General features: G+C 36.1%; 7 protein-coding genes across 7 annotated transcripts, besides 1 other annotated feature; 5 read left to right on the top strand and 2 right to left on the bottom strand.

Annotated features, from left to right (window-relative positions):
- Positions 1–371: part of a mobile genetic element that runs on past the window's edge.
- A 223-nt stretch (positions 372–594) lies between these two features.
- On the bottom strand, positions 595–2,238 carry TVAGG3_0814910 (V-type ATP synthase regulatory subunit B/beta family; the record flags this gene model as incomplete). Its single annotated transcript, XM_001330197.2, has 1 exon — positions 716–2,206. One exon carries the CDS (start codon positions 2,204–2,206, stop codon positions 716–718), a length of 1,491 nt encoding a protein of 496 aa, XP_001330232.1.
- Positions 2,239–2,955: 717 nt separating this feature from the next.
- On the top strand, positions 2,956–3,834 carry TVAGG3_0814900 (murein DD-endopeptidase MEPH-related family; the record flags this gene model as incomplete). Its single annotated transcript, XM_001330198.2, has 1 exon — positions 2,979–3,812. One exon carries the CDS (start codon positions 2,979–2,981, stop codon positions 3,810–3,812), a length of 834 nt encoding a protein of 277 aa, XP_001330233.1.
- Positions 3,835–4,299: 465 nt separating this feature from the next.
- On the top strand, positions 4,300–7,411 carry TVAGG3_0814890 (biological adhesion protein; the record flags this gene model as incomplete). The annotated part of the gene is made up of 1 exon (XM_001330199.2): positions 4,353–7,388. One exon carries the CDS (start codon positions 4,353–4,355, stop codon positions 7,386–7,388), a length of 3,036 nt encoding a protein of 1,011 aa, XP_001330234.1.
- A 523-nt stretch (positions 7,412–7,934) lies between these two features.
- TVAGG3_0814880 (DNA binding) lies at positions 7,935–8,333 on the top strand (the record flags this gene model as incomplete). The annotated part of the gene is made up of 1 exon (XM_001330200.2): positions 7,982–8,269. The coding sequence occupies one exon, from the start codon at positions 7,982–7,984 to the stop codon at positions 8,267–8,269; it is 288 nt and encodes a 95-aa protein (XP_001330235.1).
- A 449-nt stretch (positions 8,334–8,782) lies between these two features.
- TVAGG3_0814870 (unfolded protein binding) lies at positions 8,783–10,003 on the bottom strand (the record flags this gene model as incomplete). Its single annotated transcript, XM_001330201.1, has 1 exon — positions 8,783–10,003. The coding sequence occupies one exon, from the start codon at positions 10,001–10,003 to the stop codon at positions 8,783–8,785; it is 1,221 nt and encodes a 406-aa protein (XP_001330236.1).
- Positions 10,004–10,453: 450 nt separating this feature from the next.
- TVAGG3_0814860 (guanine nucleotide exchange c9orf72 family) lies at positions 10,454–11,683 on the top strand (the record flags this gene model as incomplete). Its single annotated transcript, XM_001330202.1, has 1 exon — positions 10,454–11,683. One exon carries the CDS (start codon positions 10,454–10,456, stop codon positions 11,681–11,683), a length of 1,230 nt encoding a protein of 409 aa, XP_001330237.1.
- A 385-nt stretch (positions 11,684–12,068) lies between these two features.
- Positions 12,069–13,613, top strand: TVAGG3_0814850 (cysteine-type peptidase protein; the record flags this gene model as incomplete). The annotated part of the gene is made up of 1 exon (XM_001330203.2): positions 12,164–13,039. The coding sequence occupies one exon, from the start codon at positions 12,164–12,166 to the stop codon at positions 13,037–13,039; it is 876 nt and encodes a 291-aa protein (XP_001330238.1).
- Between the last annotated feature and the right edge of the window lie 778 nt (positions 13,614–14,391).

Genomic DNA, 14,391 nt, shown 5'->3' with positions numbered 1-14,391 from the left:
ACTAGAAGTGAGGTACGGTAATCTTACGGATTCCCGTAACTCAATTTTACGGAAAAAGTGCAGTAAACTACTCAATTTACGGAAAAAGTGTCGTAAACTATTGATGTGGCGGTAAAATCACGGTAATTCACGGAAAGCTATATGCGAAAATTTGAAATTATACAAAATCGAGCGAAACACTTTTAAATAGGTTGTTCTCGTATTTAAAATACTATTCCCAGATTTATTGTCGTCAGAATATTTCCAAATTTTTGCCGATTTACAAAAAATGATTTACAAAGCATATTTTTTAATCTAAAAAATTCCTAAAAAAAGGAACCGGTGTGCGGAAACCTCGGTAAATTACCGCGGTTCCCGTTGGGACTGCCATAAATTTATCCTAGACAAATCAGAGAAATAATGTAAATTTTTAATTTGAAATTTGAAATTTGGCAAAGAATAAGATATTATAGAATAAAAATGATACAAACAATAACTTTTACACGAAAATAGCTTGAATATGATGAGAAATCCACTATTTTTTGAATAATTACAAATCAATATTTTTAATTTTCCTTCAAAAACTCACTACAAAAAGATTAATTAAAGATATGAGTTTGTTTGTTTTGAGAAAACAACTTTAGTCACTTTCATTTGTGTAGTATAGAAAAAAAACGTTTTAAAAAAGCAAAAGAGTATAAAGAAAAGAAAGAGAGATATAGATCATACAAAAAACTTACTCCTGGCGAGCTTGACCGTCACGAGCGTAGAATTCCTGGAGTGTCTTTGTATCGATACGCTTGAGAGACTCCTTTGGAAGAGTTCTGAGTGTTTCCCAAGCCAAGTCGAGAGATTCGAAGACGTTTCTAGCCTCGTAAGGGCCCTGTCTCAAGAATCTGTTTTCGAATCTTTCGAGGAACTCGATGTGCTTCTTATCTTCATCAGTGAGAGATTCTTCACCGACGACAGCCTTCATAGCGAGGACATCCTTACCCTGTGCGTAAGAAGCGTACATCTGGTTGGAGACTGAGCCGTGGTCCTTGCGTGTGAAACCTTCACCAATAGCGGACTTCATAAGACGGGAAAGGGATGGAAGCAAGTTGATTGGTGGGTAAATCTGTTTGTTGTAAAGCTGACGATCGACGTAAATCTGTCCTTCAGTGATATAACCTGTAAGATCAGGAATTGGGTGAGTGATATCATCAGAAGGCATTGTAAGAATAGGAATCTGAGTGATGGAACCTGGTCTGCCTTTAACACGACCTGCACGCTCGTAAATGCAGGCAAAGTCAGTGTACATGTAACCTGGATATGAACGACGGCCGGGAACTTCGGATCTGGCGGTGGAAACTTCACGAAGAGCGTTAGCATATGAAGTCATATCTGTAAGAATGGCAAGAACGTGCATGCCCTGCTCGTAAGCGAGGTATTCGGCGGTAGTAAGTGCAATACGTGGTGTAACGAGACGCTCAATTGTTGGATCGTTAGCGTGGTTCAAGAAAAGAACGACACGCTCCATGGAGCCGGACTGTTCGAAGTCTTGCTGGAAGAAGGAAGCGGTAGCCTTGTTAACACCCATAGCACCGAAAACAATAGCGAAGGACTCCTTGGAGTTATCATTGACATCTTTGCCCTTATGTTGGACAAGACCGGACTGACGGCAGATCTGAGCAGCGATCTGATCGTGTGGAAGACCGTTTGCGGAGAAAATTGGAATCTTCTGGCCACGAGCGATGGAGTTCATGACATCGATGGAGGAAAGACCTGTTTGAATCATTTCTCGTGGGTACTGACGATCGTATGGATTAATTGGTTGGCCTTCGATATCAAGATAAGCATCAGCAAGGACTGGTGGACCGTGATCGAGTGGCTGACCGGAACCACTGAAGACACGGCCAAGCATATCAGTGGAAACTGGTGTGTGCTGCGTTTCACCTGTGAATTCAAGGCGTGTACGCTTGACATCGATATCTGTTGTACCTTCGAAGATTTGAACGACAGCTTTGTTGCCTTGAACTTCGATAACTTTACCACGACGCTCACTGCCATCACCAAGGGTGACACGGACAATTTCGGAATAACGTGGGAACTTCACGTTATCGCAAATGACGAGAGGACCGTTGACGGAAGTAACAGTGCGATATTCTATACGTGGATGGACAACATAGTCGCGCAATGCTGCGGCGACATTTGCCTCATGAACTTGTTGTTCAGTCAATTCAGACATGTTATAAGTTCTGGTGTATGCGGAGGTTTTGACGAATGAAGTTATTCAATTCATGATCGTTTCCCTTTACCTGATCGTCCTAACCGCAGTTGATCACAATACATGGTTTTATCGACAATTATGAATCAGGCATACTAGTAATCCCTTAAATTTCATTGATTCATAGCTTTTTGGAAATCTGAATTTTGTAAAAATAAAAATCAAAAATTCTTGATTGATTGGTATTGCTATTTAAAATATAACTCATATTTCAAATAATTTTCGAAAATTGATTTCCAAAAAATTTTCTTCTGTATATCAAGTTTTATTCCAAATATAACATATACTTATACTGTAAATTAAATATATGTTATTCAAAAAGAATCCTATGATCGATAATTTTTATTTGGATTTATTCTTAAAGTTTTGAAGCATAAAATGTTATACATGAATCAGTTAACTTATAATATGATAAGATACAAGCACTTAAACTTATATGAAAAGATTCTAACCATTCCTGTACAGTTTTCATGATAACTATTGTTGAATTCAACAATGTTCCGACAAAAACACAGATATCTTGAATATTAATTGTAAAATCAATCTTTCAAATTCAAATTCCATGGAAATTTTCAGATGAATCAAAATTTCAAAGTAAATATGTTGGTATGCAATAATAACCAATCAAATTCAATATCAAAATTTTCATAAGTGCAATTTTTTTATGGAATTTTTTTTCTGAAAATTGAATGATAATTCAAAAAAACTAAAATCCAGCAATTTAGATCATTTTATGAATTACGTCCTCAAAGACACTGTCGACATCGGTGATACCAAAACAAAATCAGCTAGGATTAACTTGCCAGAGAAGAAACTTGTTATGGCATATAAAACATCAACACCAGAAGATTTGAAAGCTAATTGTTATTGGCTGTATGATGATTTCTTTTGCCATATACTCGGATACGAAAATGGATACGCACATGTGCGAATTGGTAATGAATCATGCTATATTGATCAAGATTCTATTCAAGAAATTATTTATCTTGGAAAAACAATACTAAACGCAGACTTATTTTCTGAACCAAACACTACATCGGCTACGTTTGCATCGTTAAATGAGAATACAGACTTATATATTATTGATTATAATATTAATGGATATATTGAAGTATATTATCAAGGAAAAACAGGATTTATTCTTCAATCATTAACAGACTTCGACTTCAAACCATTCAAAGGAGAGAATGATGGAGAAATTGTTGTAAAATTAGCCAAAACTAAACTCGGCTGCAAGTATGTTTGGGCTGCAACAGGTCCTAATGAGTTTGATTGCTCAGGTTTAATGCAATGGTGCTACAATAAACTTGATATCTTTATTCACAGAACTTCTGGTGCCCAAGGAACTCATGGAACCAAAATCACTGATGAAAAGGATCTTCTTCCTGGTGATCTTGTCACTTTTGCTACAGAGTCACAACGTCCTGGTGTAATTTCACATGTAGGAATGTTCATTGGTGATGGAAAGTTCCTTCACTGCTCTAGTGCACTTGGTGGTGCTGTTATTACTGAAATCAAAGAATACGATTGGCCATTTAAGACAATGACCAGATATTGGCAGCATTAAAGTAAATATCATTATTATTGTGATTGAATAAAAATAATAGTCTACTTTATTAACATGTGATTTTTGCTGAATCACAAACTAGGGTTTTGCATATTGGAAATAGTTTTAGCAGATATTTGCATCATATGAAATAAGAAGTTCGGCTGTTTCTTTACTATTATAAATTGCAGCAATATGAAGAGCGGTTTGCCCATTTATATATACAGGGCGTGCGGATAGAGTAAATTGAAAATTGAATTTGATTCCCTGTAAAAATAAAGAGAATTAAGTTTTACACATTGAAATTAGTTAAACAAACACTCTCCGATTCAGTGTTTTAAATTTCTTGCGAATATTTCTATCGGAATTTGCGTCTATTTTTGAGTTATGGCGATGAAAAATATTAAACGTTCATCAATCAATGCATTTCTTGATATCAGTTTGCCATGCAATTTTTTTATAATGAGCAAAATTTCTTTCAAAATATATACGTTTAATTTTCAAATAATGTAAACGTCTCATTTTGAAAAAAAATATATATTTTTTGTTTTAGATTGAATAATGTCATGCTCAGATGATGACTCATGCTTCGATTACGAAGAATGTGAGGATGAAGCACTTTCACAGGAATCTTTCGATTGCTTACGCCAAGAGAATGAACTTTTAAAGGCTAAATTTGAAAAGGCAATTGAAATTTCTCAGAAGGTGAAAGAATTACAAGAACAAAATACAGAACTCCAAGCCCAAATAAAGGATGGACAACGTGAAAAAGAAGAAATTGAACACCGCCTTGAACTCGCCAATAGAACAATCAAGGAGAACGAAGCTCAGCTTGCAAAGCAAAAGAGAATTGGTGCAGAGCAAGTTGAGGAGGTTACAAAGCAATTTAATGCTAAGATAGCCGCTATGAAGAAACAATCTGATGATGAGATTAACTATTTAACAGAACAGCTTAATCAACTCTTAACAGATGCGGAAAATAATGAAGTTAAGGAGAAAACCGAGAAGGCTCGCCTCGGAAGACTCTTCCGGTCCGTAAAAAGATACTTCAACGAAGAAATCGCATCAATTGAAGATCTTATGAACCAACTGAACAAAGAACCACAAAAACAAGAGACTACTGCTACCGTTCCACCACCACAGGAAACCAAACCAGTTAAGGAAGTTGATGAAGCCAAGCTTAACAAGTACAAACAAGCTCTCAAGGATGCCAACTCCCAAATTTCTACACTTAATCAGCAATTAGCTGAAGCCCAGAAGGTTCTTAAGGAGCAAAAGCGTACTTCTGAAATGAAGATCAACAATCTTACATCAGAGATCCAAGATCACCAACAGAAGTTAAAGGACACAAAAGAGAAGTCCCAAGCTAAGATCCAGAACCTCGAAGGCCGCCTTGCTAACATGAAGACCGAAGTATCTAAAGCTCGCGCAGTTCCTCCAGAGATCATTGATTCCGGCAGAAACTTCTCTGTTTCTCCAATCAACTCCCAGCAGAACATTGTCATTTCTCCACCAGCAGAGCCAAGAAAGGTCTCATTCAAGGAGCCATCAACACAAAAGGAACAAATCATACAATCTGTTGACATGCTCAAGGACAAGAACGCTCAGCTTACAGAGGAACTTACATCCGCTCTCGAGAGCAACCGCAAGAAAGAGCAGCAAATCAACCAACTTAACTCCGAGCTCTCCCAAATTCGTGTCAATCACAAGAACAACGAAGTTGAATTAATTAGTCTCAGAGAAGTTCATGCTGAAACAGTCCATGAACTCGAGACACTCCGCGAGACTCTTCATGCAAGACAAACAGCAATTGAAGAGACACAGCACCAACTCGATGAAAAGAAGGATGAAGATGAGAAGACAAGAAAGAGATTCGAATGTGCAAAGAAGAAATTAAATGGTTACAAGTCACAGAACCAGAAACTTCAAGACGACAAAGAAGCTCTCGAAGAGAGAGTTGATGAACAGAGAAGACAACTCAATACTGTCACCGATGCAAAGAACCAGCTCGAGAAGAAGCTCAAGGATACAACACAAGAATTGGCCGAAACACAACACAAACTCAAAGGAATGAAAGTTTTGACAGCAGAAGATTTACTTCCACCACACATTTGGGCAATGAAAGGAGCTGATGACCAACTTGCTGGACAGATCAACCGCATTGCTTGCAATCCAGCATTGCAAGTTCCTTCCAAACTCCAAGCTGTTTACCAAGCAATCGCTGACAACTACGCACAACAAGTTGAAGTTGAAGAAGGAAAAGTCAACGATTTAGTTGAACAAATGGAGAAGAACAGAACAATTATGAACCAATTCATTGTTGATGCTTCAATCATTCTCAATGGAGAAGCAATTACATACGATGATCTCATCAAGAATGAAACAACAAAGAAGGAATTCTTGAACAAACTCGGCCAACTTAGAGAAGATGTCGATCAAATCAAGTACGAAAACGAGAAATTGACATCATTCACTAAACTTTATCAAGAATGCTTCGGCTCATCAACAGAATTGTTAGTCCACGCAACAGAACTCAAGAACAAGTTCACAGAGAAGGACAACAAGATTGCTAAACAACGCAGCTGCATCCACAAACTCAAGGCCGCTCTCAAGGAACACGATGAAACAACAGAACAAGTTTTACTTGAGAAGACTGATGAGATTGCTGATCTCAAGGCACAGCGCGATGAGTTAGCAAACAAGCTCAACCAGATCGATTCCAAGTACAAGTCTGCAAAGGAAGACATGAATCAGTTAGAAGTTGCTTTGATGGCTGAAAAGACAGAACGCGAAAACTTCGAAAACATGATGCAGGAGAACCATTCCAGAATGATCGGAGAGTTGGATACAAACCACAACAAACAAGCCCAAGAGCACGAAGTTGAGAAGAAACAGTTACTCGATGAAATCGAGAACAAGAAGCTCAAGATGAATGATCTTCGTAGCGAATTAGAGAGGAACAAACAACAGCTCAGAACAATGACACAGAAATACGAACAATTGAAGAGACAAATGACCGCAGAAGATGAGAAATACGACCAGGACAAGAAGCAAGTCCAGGCAGAGCACGAGAAGGAGAAGGAGTTCATGAAGACAACATTCCAGAACTCACTTGATGAGCTCAGAAAGCAATGCGAGAAACATCGTGAAGATGTTAAGTTGCTTTCTCAGAAGCTCAATGAAGAAGAAATCGCAAAGAACGAATTGAAGCAGAAATTGCAGGCAATCACAAAGGATAAGAGCAAACTCAAGAAGCAGATTAAGACACTTAAGGATGACAATGAACGTCAACTTAAGTTAACAATGATCGAAGCAAGAAATAAGATTAATGCTTCCGAAGCTCCAATGCTGAAGAAGATTGATGAGGAAAGGTCTAAGAGCGAGAACGCTAAGAAGGCTATCTACGCTTACATCAATGACAATCTTGGCGACTACACAGGTAATGATGTCGTTGATGACCTCTCATTCAGATCTGGCGTACAGAAAGTTAAGACTTATCTCGGCAAGTTGACTTCTTCTGATGATACAGTTCGCAAACTCGTTCATGCTAGAGAAGGACAGGAAACTGCTGATGCTGTCGCTCAGATGTTAATCTAATTCTTTATTTAGACAACATATTTTATTTATTATTGTATTCGTTTGTGATATTTAGCTAAAATTTATTAATTTTTCTAACTTTTCATAGCATTTTTCTCAAATACGTTGGTCATTCAATAAAAATACCAAACCAACGACCATGTATGATCACCAATTCTCGAAGGTAATATACTACCCATGACCTCATTCGAATATGACTACCCAACTCATAATTACTCACTTCTGTAAACTTCCCGCCAAACAGAATTCTTTCAAATTAAGAGCCTAAAAATGATTGAAACAGCAAACACATGCAATTACAGAGAAATCTCTCGTTGACATTTTCAGATTTTCAGAAATAACCATCAAAGAATTTCTTTGAGTTTTGAGATATCGGAAAAAAATACCAAATTGATGCTGAAACATATACTCCTAATTCTTTTGGTTTAATAAATTCATAAGAATATATTTTGGCGCCAGAATTGAAGGATTTACTTCTTCGAAATAGTTCTATCGTCCAAAATTGAGAATTCAACCGAATTTTAGTCTCAAATTTAGAACTTCACTTGACGATAAAATTTTGAAGGCAGGCTGAACAAACTTCATTTATAGTAATGCCAGCATCACCATACATCTGCTTCTGCAAGGAAAAGCGCCCACAAGTTAAGGCCGACAACCCCGGAATCGCTTTTGGCGATATCGCAAAGAAGTTAGGCGAGATGTGGAAGAATCTCTCCGAAGAAGAGAAGAAGCCATACGTTGAAATGGCTGAGAAGGAGAAGGAACTTCACAAGGATGATCCAAAGGAGAAGAAGACAAAGTCCAAGAAGGGCAAATCCTCAAAGAAGAAAGAGGAATCCGATAAGGAAGAGTCTGAGAAGGAATCCGGATCTGATGAGTAAATATTTTGCTTTTTTATTATGAATTACGTAATTTTTTACTCTAATGAACCTCAAATGAACTAAACGTAAACACGTAATATGTCGATTTCCCACCGCAAGGTAGTATACCGGTTCATACCGAAAGATCTAGGTATTATCTAGTTTAATACCGGTATTAATGTATGATTCGAAGTTGATTGAATTGCGTTTATGAGCTTGTTTGCGGTGGGAAATCGACATTATCTACAAAACCATTATTTACTAGATAAATCAGTAAATGACCTCAAAAACAAACTGTAATGCTGTTGGAAACTAAAATGACCAATAATGTCCTAGCGACAGATTATGGCGATTTTAACTAATTTTGCTTCCACTCTAGGCATACATACCAAATTCATCTCCAAAATGGTTAATTTCGAATACATCTCAAAACCATTCATCATCTATACATAAAATCGCTAGTATGGCACGGGCATATTTTCATTTTACATCTAATATATCTCATCTATTATGAAATAAATATAAAATATAGATTTACAAATTATCGAATTGGGTTCTATCAATAGAATGTCCATAATTTCTTCTCTGCGAGTTCAATGCACCTCTATAATCCTTTACGGACTCATCAGTTGCATCAGAACCACTGTCGCTGTTACCTCCGCCACCTCCTCTGTCATATGCACGAGCTTCTTGAAGCCTGAACCTCAAAAAGTTCTCCTGCAAGACTCTTTCTGCTTCTCTTTCATCATCTGTTACGAGGATGTTGTCGAAATGGCTTCCGGCAACTGATTGTTTGATTTCGAATCCCCAATAGTTCAAATTCTTCCAATGACCAAATTTCGGAGGATCCCATGTACCATTATAGTTAGGATTTGGTACTTTCGTTGGTTCCCATTCCTTATAATTTGGATTTGGTACTGTCTTCTTAACTGTTTCCTTTACAATCTTCTTGACCATCTTCTTTATTGGTTCCTTTTGAGTTTCTTCGGCATCATTTTCATTTTGTTCAGAATTTATTTCAGGTTTAACTATTTCTTCGACTTCTATTTCTTTTTCGACCTCTTCTTCGACTTCCATGGTTGGTAATGGCCAATCCTCTGGTTTCTTCTCATTTTCGTCAATGAGAAATTCTCTTTCATCCCAATCTTCTGGTTTTTCGATCTTAGGTATATCATAACGCTCTTCAAGAGTTCCCTCATCCATTGGGACACCATCAATATTAATTTTATAAGAGTTATTCTTATAAAGAACTAATGTATAAGCGTGAGTGAACTGATCACGAATAAAACCAATTGGTCTCTTATTTTCGTATACTTTTCCTTGGTATTGGATGGTAAAGTGAGTTCTTTTGTATGAAGGACCACAGACTTCTGGTCCGAATTTGATAGCAAAAGGAGTTTCGGGTCCAAATGATGTAACATCAACATCATCGGTAAGTATTTTAATGAAATTTCCTGAACAATCTTGATTTGAATTCAAGCGAGCAGTATATTGAATAATGAGATCTGAATTCTCTGAATTCATTGTTTTGTGGAAGGGATGATACATGATATAGTTTCTATGGTTGATTAATGTATCAAGACCTCTCCATTTTTGCTCATTTCCGTAAAATTCTCCTGATGAATGTCCCCATTTACCTAAAACAATTCCATATTTAATGTGGCGAGGCAACTTCCATCCTTCTAACTCCTTTCCATCAAAGTTCTCAGAAAAATATGCTGTAGAACTTGCAAAAGAAAGGAAAAAGAAACACATTTGTCACTTTTTGATATCATTTCTGATTTCCATTTCTCATATTGTAATAATCAATAAGTTCGTTATGAGTAAATGCGAAACCAATACATGTAAAATGAACATAATTACTCAAATAGAAATGCACAAAACTGCATGCATAGAAATGAAATTGCATGATTTCCATCTCTTCTACTATCATACTATTTCCGAAGCTTAAGTATCGGACTAAAACATTATAAAGTCTCTATATAACATATATTTATATTCTGATTTTCCATTTCCAAAAATTGATGAAGTAATAAAAATCCGAAGTTGTGAGTGCGTAATATGGATATGAATTATTGAAGCTTATGCTTCTTAGCACCATAAAATGTCAAAATTGTTATATGTGAGTACCAAATTTTATGATGGATGGATTTATGACATCATAAAAGTGACAAGAATTTTAAACAATATTTATTTGATTTTCAAATGATTACTTCTAAAATTTTGATTGGGAAACCAAATCCATTTCAAGCAGTGACATTAGTTGCGTCTAATTTCCAGACTGGCTTTGAAATTTTAGGTGTTTGGAACTTTTCTAATCAAACAGAAGAAGTCGATTATCAATCATATAATAGAATCGTTATGTCAGGTGTCACAAGGCATGACCAAGAACATTTCGCAAAGAATCCATCATTTTTCTTCGATTTCCCAGAGAATAAATTATTACTTTTTGGAAATTTCTTTCCATCAATAACAGAACCAAATCAAACCTATGCATTAACATTTTTTGTCCATTCAGAAGAAAATATGATTACCAAAACACAAATTCCCTATTTCCATTCTTTTTTAGCTTTATTAATTCATAATGTACAAGAAATAATTAAGAGTGGAGAACACTTTCTTCAAGCAACACCACACATAACATTGTTTTGCACAATTGCACTCAAACTACTCCTTTCTGGAGTTCAGCAACCAACAAAATTTCCTTTAACAGCAGACAAGTGCAACTTCTTCTTACAGCATTGTCTAGCATCACACCTGCAAACTCAAATGACGACTATAATTGAAAGCAAAGACGAAAATTTAGCAAAAACTTATTTTGATTTTCTTTCGTTATTTTTAACAAAAGAACAGCTAAATTTATCATCGAAACTATATACGAACAGGGTAACTCCCGGCTTATTCTTACAGATCGTTTCTCCACAAACTGTCGGATTTCCTCCATCTGACCTTTATTGTTACGATAGACCATGGACATGGATAAATCTAGATAAAGAAGAAGTTATACAAGGCCCAGATCAGTCAATACAGACCTCCGTTTACCAAGATATAATGTTAAAATTTTTGGACTCTCCACAGATGTTGGAAGAGTTCAAATTATCAAGACCAAGGTTTTCTGATAACTGCTGTGCTTTCAAATTAGTTCAACAATTAAAATCTGTGAATGATATGGAGAAATACATTCTTTGTATGGATTTCTTTGGTGACATAATAAGGAAAGCAATATTAATGGCCGAATTAGTTGAAAATATGAAGTCAGAAAGCGGAATAATTCAACCTGAGGTAAAACAGGAAATTTTGAGCCTATTGAACATAACAGATAAGTCCGATCTTATCATTATAGGCAATATTTCTTCTTTCTTCGATCAAAGAGTGGCAAGACGCTTGATATATGGAAGAAGAGACCTTTTCAATCAAATTTATGCAGCTGTATGATGTACAATCAATTATATATAGTTTGTTTTGTAAAATTGTTTAGTTTTTGTTGTAATATCTTTGGAGATTTTTTTGTTTTTACATTATGCCTGACATTATTTTCAAATTAATCGAGAGAAAAGACCTTTTTAAAGAAGTACATGAAATTTTAAGCGGCGGATTCGTGGAATTAACGTTTTTTCAAATGCCAATTGAGAAATTTTTTTGAAATCAAGATTAACGATGATAAATAAAAATATTGATGTATATCAACTTATGATCTTTGGAGAACTTCATGGTTGGCTCGACCGATAGTTATATCCTTTCAAAAATATTTGAAAATTGGAGGTGATGGATTCAAAAATTGAAAGGGTGTTAACTTCCCTTTCAATTTCAACCCCTCAGAAAAAAACATCAAAATTCATCCAAATGTTCTTTTTTATTGTCCATTCTTCAAGCATTTTTTATGAAGAACATCATGAAAGGGCATTTATCTCTTACATGAAAGAGACAAATAACTTATTTGTTGGAGATGAATACAAATTTAGGTTTGGAATTTGGATGGCCAACAAGAATTTTGTAGAAACACACAATAAAGCTAATGCAAACTATAAATTATCGTTGAATTCTTTATCGCATCTTACTCCAACCGAGTATCAATCTTTATTAGGTACAAAAATAGATAAAAATTTGGTTTCTCAAGGCAAAAAAGTAAGACCTCAGATAAAGGATTCTCCAGGTATTTTAGATTATCGAGAAATGGGCGTAGTTAACCCAATTCGAGACCAAAAACAATGCGGATCATGCTGGGCGTTTGGAACAGTCGCAGCATGCGAAAGTAACTATGCTTTGCTCTACTCTAATCTTCCTCAGCTTTCCGAACAAAATATTATTGATTGCGCTACAACCTGCTACGGATGCGGCGGCGGAATTATACAGGCAGCAATGTCCTTTATAATTAACAAGCAAGGCGGCGCAATTATGAAGTTATCAGATTATCCCTATCAAGGTGTCGACGGAGCCTGCAAATTCGATGCCAAAACAGCTATGCCAGTTACCTCAAACTTTGTTTCAGTCCCATCAGGCTCAGAAAGGGACTTGGCGAACTATGTCTATCAATATGGAGTTGCAGTTGTTGTTTTAGACTGCTCCAGAATATCTTTTCAGTTATATTCAAGCGGAATTTACTCAGATCCTTGCTGCTCTTCCCAAAACTTAGACCACGCAATGAACGTGGTTGGATACTCGGATTCATACTGGATTATCAGAAATTCATGGGGAACTTCATGGGGCGAGAGTGGATACATGAGACTTGCTAAGGACAAAAATAATATGTGCGGTGTCGCGACAATGGCTTCTATTCCATTGCCAATATAAAGTGTTTGTTTCTGTCCTTAATTCATAATCATTTTTTATATTAGTTTCAATAATCTTAGTTAATGTTTTTATAATTTAAATTCTAACTCAATAATTCTTAAAAATAGAGTAGAATCTATGATATATAAAGCATATAGATGCTACAAAGGTATATAATATAACTGTAAAAGTAAAAATCAAATGTTTATTCTAAATGCTAATGGTGCCTTCACCGAGAGTGAGAGAAAATTATCCAATATGAGAGCTCGAATAGACTGCACATGCAATAGGTAGTATGTTAGCTTCTATTTATGCTTAGATTTCTGGTTTGAAGCTTGAATTAATTATGTTTCTTCTTCCTCCGAAAGAACAGGAAAGAGTAGTTAGAGTACTTTAAGGAATTGTTCATTACAAAATCTCTCATTGAATGAGAGTTTTTGTAATACACATTGCCCATTTCGAGTAAATTTGCATCCTTGACCCTCAAATGATCAGGGAGTTCAACTATAGTCCAGAAACACAATAATTATGCAGCCTAACTAAGATATCCTAGTAGCCAGACTGCATAGATATTGTGCTTCTGGCTTGCAGAAACCTCATGGAAAACCAATTGGAGATCTCCTGCCGAAATCACTTGCTGATGTGGATGGAGCAGCACTATGATTGCCAGGTCAAAGGCTGCGTAGTACCCCAGCAAGTGGATTGTCGGTGGCGTCACCAACTGCGGTTCGCCATGAGATTATTTTGGTGCCAACTATTTACAAGGTGTCAGATTTGTAATTACAACATCTTTATTAGAAAAACTGGATCCAAAATTTTATGCGGATTTTAGCAGAGGGTGATTTATTGCCCTAGGCTCGAAATTAAAAAAAAATCTCCGTTTCTGGAGAAAAATCATCTGTCAGACAAGCTTACCATATTTAACAAAAAATATTGTCCAAATAAAAAAGTTTTTAGTTAAATATGAAAAGTGACCCTGCTTGAAGGTATTACTTTCCGTTGTCGCTCTTGGGTTAGGCAGGATGGTTGTTTGGATTACTTCCTGGTGCAGGCATATTATCTAGATTTTGAACAAAGCTATTAATAAGTCTGTTGTTATAATTGCTTGGATGTGTAAATATTTCCTTTATGTCTTCAAAAAGTTTGAGTACATTTGTATAATTTTCTGCAACAGTTGCTTTCAGATCTTCAAGAGCTGATTGATTTTCGGCAACAATTTTTGGCACATCTTTAAGTCCATCAAGAGTTGCTTGAATTTCGGCAACAGTTTTTGGCAGATCTTCAAGAGATGGTAGGTTTTTCTTGTTCAGTTGGTCGATTGATAGTCGGTGGCGACACAAGCTGTTGTCCGCCATGAGATTATTTTGGTGCCA

This window comes from Trichomonas vaginalis, chromosome VI, assembly GCF_026262505.1.
Source record: "Trichomonas vaginalis G3 chromosome VI, whole genome shotgun sequence".
Lineage (NCBI taxonomy): Eukaryota > Parabasalia > Trichomonadida > Trichomonadidae > Trichomonas > Trichomonas vaginalis.
Note: the sequence above shows the minus strand (reverse complement) of the source record. Positions and strands in the feature narration are given on the sequence as shown.